The sequence below is a fragment of the Acipenser ruthenus genome, chromosome 10, assembly GCF_902713425.1.
Source record: "Acipenser ruthenus chromosome 10, fAciRut3.2 maternal haplotype, whole genome shotgun sequence".
NCBI lineage: Eukaryota > Metazoa > Chordata > Actinopteri > Acipenseriformes > Acipenseridae > Acipenser > Acipenser ruthenus.
The window spans coordinates 34,887,621-34,899,970 of record NC_081198.1 but is presented as its reverse complement, the minus strand read 5'-3'; the positions used below and the strand labels follow the sequence as shown (position 1 = coordinate 34,899,970).

Below are 12,350 nucleotides of genomic sequence, written 5' to 3'. Positions count from 1 at the left end.
AGAGACATGTGTGATAGTCCAGTAATATATTCGATCTGAATGCCAGAGTTGACAGTTTCTCATTTTGTTTACATGAAACTGTTTATTCAAAAACATGAATAAATCATCCCAAATGGGCTGCTGTTGAGTGATTGCATGTGACATGTTAGATGGTGCCCAAGGGCTTTAGGTTATAGTGTAGTAGCAGGGTCTTGGAGTTTACTGGGTCCTAAATCCCATTGGAATAATTGGGTTCCGGTGTGTCCCTTTACTTGTGCTTCACAGCAATAACCTATTTGAGAAACCTCACCAGGCAACAGCTAAACGATAGAAGTTTCTATTTTATGTAGTAGACTGGACAGAATACCTGTTGCAGTGGTACTGAAGAAGCAGCTTTGTGGTATTTTATTAGATTTCAATCTGTCTCTTTTGGCATATCCCAGTAATGATCAGTTTTACTTTTACAAAATTTTCTTGGGAGAAAAATATCATAATCTTGTAATTATCACTAGTTATAATGCCAAAATGAAAAACAAAAAACAGTAATTGGTATTAGGATGAATAAAGTACTATAGTTCCTAAATGTTTCCAGGTCACCTACTAATACAAAATAAAAATAAAAGTGCCCGTTACACATGGTGGTTTGAAAGTGGTATAGGACATTGCGCCTCACTGGTATTGTATTGGAAATCACAGCTATGGCCAAAAGTTTTGCATCACCCTATACAATTAACTCATTTTGTTTCATAAAGTCAAATGAAACCTGCTGAATAATGTTACATTAACATATTGAATTACATACCACTTCATAGTTTTCCAGAAAAGTGACAAATTAAAAACTGACATTTTGAAATCTAACATGAAATACTGTACTACTGTTATGGCTTCCAGTAGACTTTTGCAATATCATTTTGTAGTTTCTTTGATTACATCATGATCAATAGAGTTTATTTAATTGTCTCAATCCTAAATTCCAAGTGGTGCAAAACTTTTGGCTATAGCTGCATAGCCTGCTGAGGATCTTTCAGCCATTAAGACCATCAGTTTCATGAAAAAACTCATGACACAAAATGAAGTTACAGGACTGAGTGTCAGTGGCTATATCGCTGCTTGTAGCAAATAAACAGGCTTCTCGCTTCTGCTGATGCCAATCTTTCCTCATACACAAATGTTAGCAATCTTGTAATAATCACCTTGTACAATAAATAATTCTGTTTCTGGTGAGTGACTAATTAATGTATCTGTCTCTGTGTTCAGTCTACCCAGACGGTCGAGTGTGTATCTCCATCCTTCATGCCCCAGGTGATGACCCGATGGGATATGAGAGCAGTGCTGAGAGATGGAGTCCCGTTCAGAGTGTTGAGAAGATCCTTCTGTCAGTCGTCAGCATGCTGGCTGGTGAGATAACCCCCTTCTGTTGAAAGAACAGCACCACGTTCACTGCTGTACTGTCCCTCTTCATACGTTTACTCTGGGGGACACTGCAAACCAACATGGCAGAGAGGTCTGCTCTGTTGTGCCATGAGAAGTTTCAAAAGTTAAGAAGAACTCATAGAAAGGAGGTTGATAATTAAAGTATGTTGCAATTAAGTTAATGAATGTGGTGTTGGCAAACTAAAGATTTAATTTCTGCAGTACCACTAAGAACAATGATCTAGACCTGTCAGCTCTACATCTTACATTTTCAACTTACTCCCTTCAAACCAGTAATGGCTAGAGATACCAAACTACTACCCCTGTGTACACACTTCTCTCTTTACAGTGTCCTAATAAAACCTGTTTTTTTTAATCATAGAGCCAAATGATGAGAGTGGAGCCAATGTGGACGCGTCAAAGATGTGGCGTGAAGAAAGAGAACAGTTTTTCAAAATAGCTGAACAGATTGTAAAGAAATCCCTGGGACTTTAATACCAGCTCGAGCATCTTATCCTAATGGACCTCTCCTTTTCTGTGTAAAGAGAATAGTTTGGAGACTCGAAATACATAGCTGAGAACAGAATCTCTCTTGATCTCTCTTGCGCTCTCTAGCGATATCACGCCACTATTTCTTTTAAGTCTAGGACCTTTGCTGTGGTTACTGCCAATAGGGGCCGCTTGTGAGACCTCGTACATACAATGTTAATCCTCCATAGTATCAGGAATCATTAGTTAATTCAACTTGGTTATTTTTTTCATACTGGCAATTTCTGTTAACAGATATATGGATACCAAGATTCCAAAGTGAATCACCTCTATTGTGATATATATATATATATATATATATATATATATATATATATATATATATATATATATATATATATATATTTATATATATATATATATATATATATATATATATATATATATATATATATATTTGTCTTAATTTAACATTTTAGGTCAATTACTTCATGGGTATCCATATTGTGTTATTGTCTCCAAATTTTGTATTGAAAGGGCACATACAGTATAATTAGAGCAGGATGAGACAAACTGCATCTGTGGATTAGAAATAGTATTTTAGCATGTAAAACAAGAACACGTAGCCCATTTTGTAGTACAAAGCCCTCCTTAGTAGTGCCTACAGTATATCCGACTGTGAAATTACCCATGTTTCTGTTGCAGTGAGCTGTGTGTAAGTTTAATGAGGCAATGGCTGATCCTTATTGTAAAATGGTATATATATATATATATATATATATATATATATATATATATATATATATATATATATATATATATTAGTCCTCCAACTAGTGAGACTGTGATGAAGGTTTTTATTTTATATATACATGGGTAACTTTCAATTTAGAAAGTGTGTTTTTTACTTGTGAAGTGCAATCAGACTTTTTGTTTATTTAAACTGAATTATACTAAATATGTTAATTGTAGTTTGACTTTCAACAGAAGTATAATATCTTTCCTGATTTCTGAAAGTTTTGGGGATAAAATTGAAGAACTATGTTCATCTTCTTGAACCAGTTATTAATATTTTATGACACCACTAATAGGAGATCATAGCCCAAATCATGTGTGGCAGTCCAAATTTTAGGTCAACTTTCTCTTGCCACAAAAATTGTGTGTGTGTGTGTGTGGTGTGGAACCTTTTGCTATTAATGTTATGACCAAAGTTATGGCTTCTGTTAATTCTGATTTCAGTTTAAGATTTGTGTGTTTGTCTGGATCTCAACTGTTTTATGGAGAGGCAGACTAAAAGGCGTAATCTTGCTTCTGTAGCCGGGATGGAACAGAAAATTGTTTCTGAGACAATTTTATAAATAACCTTCTGGAGGTCATTGGTTCCTTCCCTTGTTGGGGTTATCTCAGTGTTTACTTAAGTGTACATTTCAAACTATGGGGCAGGCTGGCTTCCTGGTTTGGGGGTTGATAGACCATACTCTGGAAGCAAAAGTGTTCAGGGTAACTAGGAAGTTGCTCTTGTGTGAGGAGATAGGCACTGCCAGCAGATGCTGTATGCCAAAAGAAGTAAACGTGGCATTAATTGCAGTTTGGCTTTGCTTTAGGGAGTAACACTGAACCCAAACCCAGTGGTAGTGCCCTGTCCGTGCATGTCTTAACACAATTTGGATTAATTAGTATTTTTGTTTAGAATTACAAATACTTTCAGATTTCTCTGGTCAATATGTATTGCTGTGCTTTTTTCTTTTTTTCTTCATTGTAAGCAATTGACACTAAAGTGTTCAGTGGTTGTTTTTGATGGTGTTTAATCCATACATGCATTTTTAGTTATGTAGACATTCTAGTAATTTTATTGACATAAAAGGAAATCAAATGAGGTTTTCTGTCTTATGGCAGTGATTCATTTAGTAATCCAAAACAGTTGTGCAGTTTTGATGGAAAAGAAAATACCAGCTGGATGGAAACCTAGGTGACTTTGTAGCTTACTATACCGACCACTTAACACTAGAACCGCAGGATTTTCAAACTACCTAGAACCGCCACATGGGTCATTTTGACCCATACATTTTTAATGTTCTTCAATATGAAAATGAAAGGCAAGCTATCGCATACAACTCGCATACAAGTTTTATTCATGACCATCATTTATATCAAACGTTTGAACCACAGAAACACAGTATTTAAATGAAAAAAAAAAAAACATAAAGGATTTTTTTTCAAAATGAGCGCATATACAGCACGACTACAAAAACTTGATAAACTAAAATAAACATTTCAAGAGAAACTATTGTGGAAACGGGTGTAAACAGGTATATGTAAAATACAAAACTGTAATGGTAACATAAAAATGAATATGTTACACTACTTCCAGGCATGTAAGCCTATGCTGATTACGCCTGGAAGTAGTGTAACATATTCATTTTTATGTTACCATTACAGTTTTGTATTTTACATATACCTGTTTACACCCGTTTCCACAATAGTTTCTCTTGAAATGTTTATTTTAGTTTATCAAGTTTTTGTAGTCGTGCTGTATATGCGCTCATTTTGAAAAAAAATCCTTTATGTTGTCCGCAAAATGCAATAATAATAATAATAATAATAATAATGTGCATCTGGGGCTATTCGGACCTACTTGATCATTCAAAGACCGGCGTATGTAACGCAAATTACTACAAAAATAGCACCCAAAAAAAGCACAATCCTGTTTTAGAGCAGATGCAGTGACATCAGATGCTGCAAAATGATTTGTCGATCTTGGGGAGGTGTTGTGACTCTTGGTCTCCCAGTTCATGGCCTGTCATTGACAGAGTGTGTCTGGTTATATCATCTTGCCAGGTTTGAAATTGCTGGCTGTGAGCACCCAAGACGGTGAGCCACAGTACATTGCCGTAGTCCAGCCTCCAAAATGCTGGCTGCATGAAGGCGCTGCTCTCTTGAAAAGACGTGGCTTACGATTCACAATGGAAGAGTAATTAACATTTTAAATCCAAAATGGGTCAAATTGACCCGCGCGGCTGTTCTAGCGTTAAAGGGCTATCATGGGACTTGGTTTAATAAAGCATTAAGTATTTAATATATATAAATTGCTACTGTGTTAGGCAAATTGTGGACTGTTAATCCATCACTTATCTGCAGAAACATTTTAGAATCAGAATTTAAAGTCAGGAAACAGTAAACACTTACCAGCATGTTGATGCCCAACTTTTCAGGTCTTGTTATAGTCCTCTTGTTTCAAAGTCCTGTCATCTCCTGATAGCAAACTCATTCCAATTCAGTACGTAGCTAGAGTGCTCTACAGTCCATTTCAAATGCTAGCATTCGTGTAGCTGATGACATCGGCACTTCAGGCTAATCAAGTGGTTTAACAACTGGTACGTAGAGTATTTACACATAATCTTCATTTTCTGAGCAGTCGAGCGGGGGTTGATTTGATTTTGATATAGACTGAAAGCAAATGTTGTTGCATAGGCTATTGTTTACCATCGAACCAGGACCACCTCCAGGAGTAGAGTTGTTCAGTGCGAATTTAGTCAGTTTGGATATTTCACGTACACACATACAGCTGTACAAGTTTAAAAAAAAAAAAAAGTTGATTCATGCATTTCATGCCTTTGTCCGTTATCCTGGACAGCTGAGCTAGATTAATAACCATTATCTTTAGTGATTTGGGGGTTTTGAGTAATTATGGGAATTGTTTTGCCAAACACGATTAAAAACTCTTCTGTTTGTAAACGAGATGCTGCATCTAGTCGCAACTATTAGACCCTCCTCAATGATTTTGTGGTAGCAAAATAATAATAATAAAAATAAATAAATAAAATATATGGGCAATCTGACTTGGGTTAGCAACTGCGACAAACTATTTTAAAGAGTACAGCTAAAGCATATGTGCATTTAAAAGAAGCTATGAAATACACTCTTTGCTACCATGGCTTTCTACAATTATACTTGCTTCAAAAGGTTATAACAGGTTTTATTTGCTTCTCTTTTAAGTGAATGCTTACTCATCTTCGTTGTTACTTTTACAGTGATGTATGCCGCAGATTATATCAGAGCAAAGCATATAACCTGCTCTATAAAAGTAAAGCAATAAAATGAAGAAGAGGGGGGAAAGAAAAAGATTTGAATTTGTTTTTATTTTTGAACTCAATGACTGGGAGGTCTTGCCCAGACAGATTGTTAAAAGTTTAAGAGGTACAGATATTGACACATATCCAGCATAGCTCTAAAATGCGAATACCACTAATGGTGTCAAATGAAGACCTGACTAGAGGAAATTTGAAGACTGATATTAACATGCAAAGCATTGGCCCTGTGTGTTCAACCACTGTTTAAAGCCATTTCCATTTACACAATGTCACATTTGAACAGGCATCTCATATACCTTGGTTATGAAACTGAAGTTATTTTGACAATCAGAATCTCAGTATGTAAGAAGATTTTACAGTACATTTGTCTGTGTTTGTCGCACTTACATTTTTACACATCCTTAGTGTCCTATTCATTTACTTTTTTATGATACAATGCATCTTTAAATGTGTTACAGGATGCTATAAACCATATTATACAGTTATTACTACTAATAAACAGGCTACAGAACTACAATGAACATGTAAACAGCAGAGATTGTTTTTCATCATCGTGCTACAGTAGACCTAGTGAGCTCAAACGGATACATGCAGGGCTGGCTATTTTCCACCAGGCCGGTAGCTCATCGACATCCGCTCTCGAGTTCCTGGGTGTAAAGAGGCAACTGGCTTGGTCATGGATGCCATGAAGGAACAACATTTGGGGAGAAAATTGAGGGTAAAATAGCAGGACACTCAAAACCTACAGAATGGTACTATGTGTAACTGCTTCCTGTAACAATGTGCTGTTGTGATCATTTTAAGATTCTCCTACCTGACTTGTATATTTTCCAGTAGTCTTTTTTTAGAGTGTGCTTTTTTTTTCTCCTCCAATGACTTCTGCTGGATGAACTACCTGCAAAGTGGACATTTCTATTCAGCAGGACTAATACAGACAAACACAAACATTTTTGACCTTCACAGAAATAAGGCACTCATTTTTCACAGTATAACTAAACTACAGTCTACATTTGTATAGATTACATTGGGTAATTCCATGTCAAGCAATACCATGTAGGTTGAAAACAATTGTTAGTGGTGGGATCCTCTGTACCTTTAGGTTTAAGACCTTAAAACAGATGGAAAACTAGAAAGAGGAGAACCAATCCGTCTGCACTTTCATCTAAAACAAAAGGAAGCGTTTAGGCAATTTGTGAGACACAGACTGCGCACCCTGCAGCACAGCTAGAAACATCCACCGAAGACCCTTCCTCCACTCCTAGAAGGAGGAAACGCCAGGAAACCCAAAACAAAAAAACTGATGTGTTGTTTTTGGCTGTGGGATATTCTTTAATGATTTCTGAGCCAAGCCATTATTATTTAGAATGAATTTTACTGAGGAAATCACAAGGTGTTTTTCAGTTTCAAATGTACTTTTACAATCTTCATCAAAATAAAAACCTTTTGAATTTTCATCAATGTTTCCATTCATTTTTTTTTAATTATTATTTTTTGGACTAGCCAATTTAAATTTAAAAAAAAAAGTGTTTATTTGTCAAGACAAGTAATATTGTTAAACCTTTAAATTACATTATTGTTTCGTTCTTCTTTTGCCAGCTAAAACATGGCTTAATTATTTTTAGAAATACTCAAAGAAACGTAATACTCAATAACAAATGTTTTTTTACGGTCTTCAAATTAACAATTATTTTGCTACTATGGTGAAAATTTCTATTACAATTCCATTCTCGAATTTGTGCAAAATGCACTGTAGTTATTTTTCTGAGAAGAGTGTTTTTATGGGTTATTTAGAATTTTCAATACAATTTTAATGTGTCATTTGTATTGGTGTCATGAATTTATAAATTGTGGACATGTAATTAATTTTATCAGTTTGTACAGTTGTCTTAGCCAGTTCACACCTGAAAATGAGCTCTGCAATCTCAGTGTTTTTCTTTTTTTTTTTTTTTTTGTTACCTCATAAAACAAAGAATAATTATATTCCTCTCATTGGTTCTTCCAATGAAAATAAAATAAAACATGAAAATCGGATTGCCCAAATTCTGAAAGGAAGGTATTGCACAGACATACATACCAAAATATGGTAAAGTACAATATGCATAGTAAAAGCATGAAAAGGTAGCCATCTTTTTTTTGCAAATCCTGATTGCGTGCAGCTCACAGCTCAGCACAGCTCAGCTCAGTACCATTTACTTTAATAGCTGGCATTGGAGTTAAGCTTGTAATTTATTTAATGTGCTTCTGAGTCAGGTGCTTTAAGCATTGTGTCTCGCACTGAATGAGTTCGGGTTTATTTGTACAGCACAGTGTTTGCAATGGAAAATATTCTAAAAAAATAACTCTTTTAATACTTTCTAGGATGTATCTAAAATTATAAAGTAACAGTTTGTGTTTAAAACAGTTGCCACAGAAGCTATGAATGTTGTACTGCATTTAAAAATCAAGAACAAAAAATTACATGTCATTTTTTAAAATATATTGTGCTCCCTTTTTAAACTGTAATATTTAATGGATAAAGGCACATCTTAAATGCAATAATAAAGCAGGACAAAACACCAGTAGCTTTTTGAACAGCTATATCTCCAAGAGTGTATAATTAAGGTTTCTCTGTGTTTATGATTAGAAATGTCCAGGGTTTTTGTAAATACAATGGCCATAAATAGCAATAGTGCATCTATTGCACCAACATACAGCAAGAACCTCTACAGCATGAACGCAAAACACTAGTAGTCTCGGGAGGTCTACCGGTGTTTAAAGTTTAAACTTTTGATCCGAAGTGTTAGGGTTAGGGTTGGGGTTTTAAAACCCTAAAACCAGAAACCCAGTCTACAATATACCTGTTTACGTCTTACTATTAAAGCAAATGGTAAATGGATTTTTAACATCTTCAGAAGCTCCACTCCAGGTATACAGTGATCTTCTGAGGTGATTATTATATCAATTATGTAATTATATTTTAATACCAGCATACACAGTCTCTAAACTGGGAGGACAGACGAGGCAAACTATTTTATGGGGTCTTTTAATACAGCACATCTTTAATGAATGAACCCAGGTGTTTGAGTGCCTTCTGTCCCAATTTAAGGATAGAGTTTCATTAAAATAGAGGCTTTAGTAATCTACAAACCCGGAAACTCATTGATTACAAGGTGCGAGGTAATACCTCGGATGTGTTTTTTTCTTTTGACTTTGATTTGGGAAGCATCTGGGAGGACATGGTTACAATGAAAGTCTATGGTCATGACACAAAGTACTTTGAAGATGGCTTAGTGAGAGAAACATGTTTATTACTTTTTCTAATGAAATGATTTTTCACGGCTTGATGTGTTTTCACAAGAAAATCAATTCACGAGGTGGCTGCCGGGACTAGTGTAGTACATAGAAGGCAGAAAGGATGTGTTAGTGCGACAGTAGCGGGCGAAGGGACCCGACTTTAGAGAAGTGGACTGCGGTCTGGATAGAAAAGAGATCCCCCACCAGAGAGGACAACCTGGCCGACCTACCCCTCCCTCCCCCCGGGCGACGCTCGGCCAATTGCGCGCCGCCCCCTGGAAGCTCCCGTCCACGGTCGGCTGTGGAATAGCCTGGACTCGAACTCGCGACGTCCAGGCTATAGAGCGCATCCTGCACTCTAGCGAGTGCTTTTACTGGATGCGCCACTCGGGAGCCATGCTAACGATTTTTTGAAGGACCATGGCAATGTCTGTGGGAGATGGGCGAATGTATGCATCCACTGCTAATGAAGTCCAGCGCCCCATACTCTTGATTAGATGGAGGTTGATGTTAGCGCGGGCTGCTGAGGTCGCTGCTCCTATCCTAAACGAATGAGGGGTATAACATTGAGGTGAAAGACCTGCTCTGGAAACGAGGGTAGATAAATGTGATGAGAACCAGTGTTGGGATATGATTGATCGGGAGGAGTCGATAAACAGCGGATCTGACAGGAGGAAGGGCTTTTTTGCGGAAATGTACCTGGTCATGGCAGCATAGGGACATACTGGGGAATTGATTTTGGATAGCTGAACAAAATGACCGTGATGTAATTGGTCGGTTTTGGAGGAGCGGAGTCGGATATTGAAGTGCGAGTTCGGGAACAGGGATAGGTCGTGGGAGCATATACCTGCCGCTGGGAAGGTGGAAGCTGATGGGACGGTAAACTCTGAGCATCTGAGGAATCCGAAGAAAGCCGTTAGACACAGTACTTCCATAGTCAGGTCATCGAATGGACAGAAGCAGCCTTTTCTGAGGGTGGAGATTAAGGAGTGAATGATATCTATTGATATAGGGAGCCGGGAGGGAGGAGCGGGGGGGGAGGGGGGGGAGCTCTTGAGGATGCCTCTGAGTGTCAGATGAACTGATGGGATGGATAGGAGTGTTGGAGAAGGGACGGAGAAGAGGCAGTAGAAATATTGAATTCTGGAGATGTAGGCTTTAATGGTAATAGGGGCTAAATTAAGAGAATCCTTTGCATGGGTGATGAAGGCTAGAATCCATTGCTCGTTAAACGGGGTGGGGTGTATTTGGTTGTGAGTGCAGAAAGTTGTAAATGCTTTCCATCCGGTAGTGTATGATGATTTTGTCGCTGGTGCTAGAGCTGTGACCATGTAATGGCGAGCAGCTTGTAGAAGGTTGGAGAGTGTTATATTTAATTGAACAGCAAATGAATGATGGTATTGGGGAGTTTGAAGAGGAGATGGGGATGCCTCCGGGACCAGCTGATGAAACCGGGACACCTGTAGACGAGAGAGAGCATCAGCGGCGTTATCATGCGTACCGGGAAGGTGATGGGCTTGTATTATGAAATTATGAGAGATTGATATCCAGATAAGGCGTCGTAGCAGTTGCATTATTAGAGGGGAGGACGAGCGTCCTTTGTTGATGATTTGAACTGTTGGTTTATTGTCGCTGTAGAAAAGAATGGATTTTCGAGACCATTGATGACCCCATAGGTGCGCTGCTGCGACGATAGGGAGACAAGCCATTCCAGTGCGTAATTAATGTAGCCCACATCCAGATGTCCTTCCTGGCTTTGGATGTTATGTTGATAAATGAGTTTTTTGCTGTTGTAGAGAGTGCCAGGAGGCGAGAGATGAATGTTCTGCCCTGGGGAATGATGCGTAATGCAAAATTGAAGTGACCAAGGAGAGATAGTAAGTCCCTTTTTTAATTGATGAGGAGATTTGGAAGCTATTAATGAGACAGACTGGGGGAAGTCTGGCTTCGAAGTTGTCAGTATCGAGAATAATTCCTAGGAATTCGAGTGACTTGACTGTGCCGATGATTTTGTCATTGGAGAGGGGGACGCCGACGGTGGAGAAGAGAATTTTTAAATGTGTGATTGCTTGAGCTGGAGGGTCTGATGGCGGGGATATAAGGAGGAAGTCGTCCATTAAGTGCAGAAGAAACGGGATATGGTATGAGTTGAGAAGGATCCAGCAAAGTGCTTCTGAGAGCGTGTCGAATATTTTTGGACTGCTGCAGTAGCCGAATGTAAGCTGTGTAGCGAAGTAGTATTCGCCTTCCCAGCAAATGCCGAATAGGTGGCGAAGGGAGGGATGGATGGGCATGACTTTGAAAGGGTCTGCGATGTCGGCTTTGGCCAACCAGGAGCCACGACCTGCTATTTTAATTAATTTTATGGCGTCCGATATCTTGACGTAATGTAATGAAAATTGATTGTGTGAAATGCGGGAATTTATACTGCTGGTGCTAGCTCCTCGAGGAGCGGATAGGTCGATGATGAGGTGTTTCTTTCCTGAGTACTTGCGAGTTGCGATGCCTAGAGGGTTAATGCGATAGGTGGGGAAAGGGGGGGTTATAAATGGACTGACCATAAAGCCTTTTCTGACTTCGGCTTGAATGAGAGAGCTGACGTATTCTGGCTCTATTATGGCAGAACGCAGATTTTTGCATATGTAGGATAATAAAGGGATTTCGGAGAGTCTGGTGGAGAATCCGTTTGACAGGCCGTCTAAGAGGTAAGCAGTGAAAATTTTGTCTGGATGGTGCTGGAGTGACCACACGGTCACTGCAGATAGTTTTATCCATTTTCATTACTGTATACTGTACTCCGTACGCACGTTCGCAACAGCCTTGACTTGACAAGGCAAGTTGTATTTTTCCAATCTTATTTTCATTAAAAAAAACCTTACCTTATATTTAGGCTAATATGGGTATATATGTACCGGTGTTTGTGTTCATGGTGGTTTCCTATAAAACCTCAATGATATATTTATTAAAAAAACAAAAACAAAAACCACACATCTGACTTCAACCTGACTCGTTGATTGCTTCTCAATCCCATGCTATATTCAAGTAAGTCGCCCTCCAGATAATCACTGTCGAGACAGTGTGCAAACGACATCATTCTTTTGGTGA

The 12,350-nt window shown here is 38.2% G+C and overlaps 1 protein-coding gene across 2 annotated transcripts in view; it reads left to right on the top strand.

Moving 5' to 3' along the window:
- The window catches only part of LOC117405339 (ubiquitin-conjugating enzyme E2 G2), a 29,390-nt gene extending 21,964 nt beyond the window's left edge, over nt 1-7,426 (top strand). For both annotated transcript variants that reach the window (XM_034008318.3, XM_059032085.1), the window contains exons 5-6: nt 1,237-1,377; nt 1,775-7,426. In XM_034008318.3, the coding sequence (XP_033864209.1) occupies nt 1,237-1,377; nt 1,775-1,887 (254 nt within the window). In that variant the 3' untranslated portion in view covers nt 1,888-7,426. The remainder of the gene's footprint in view (nt 1-1,236; nt 1,378-1,774) is intronic.
- Nucleotides 7,427-12,350: the final 4,924 nt, after the last annotated feature.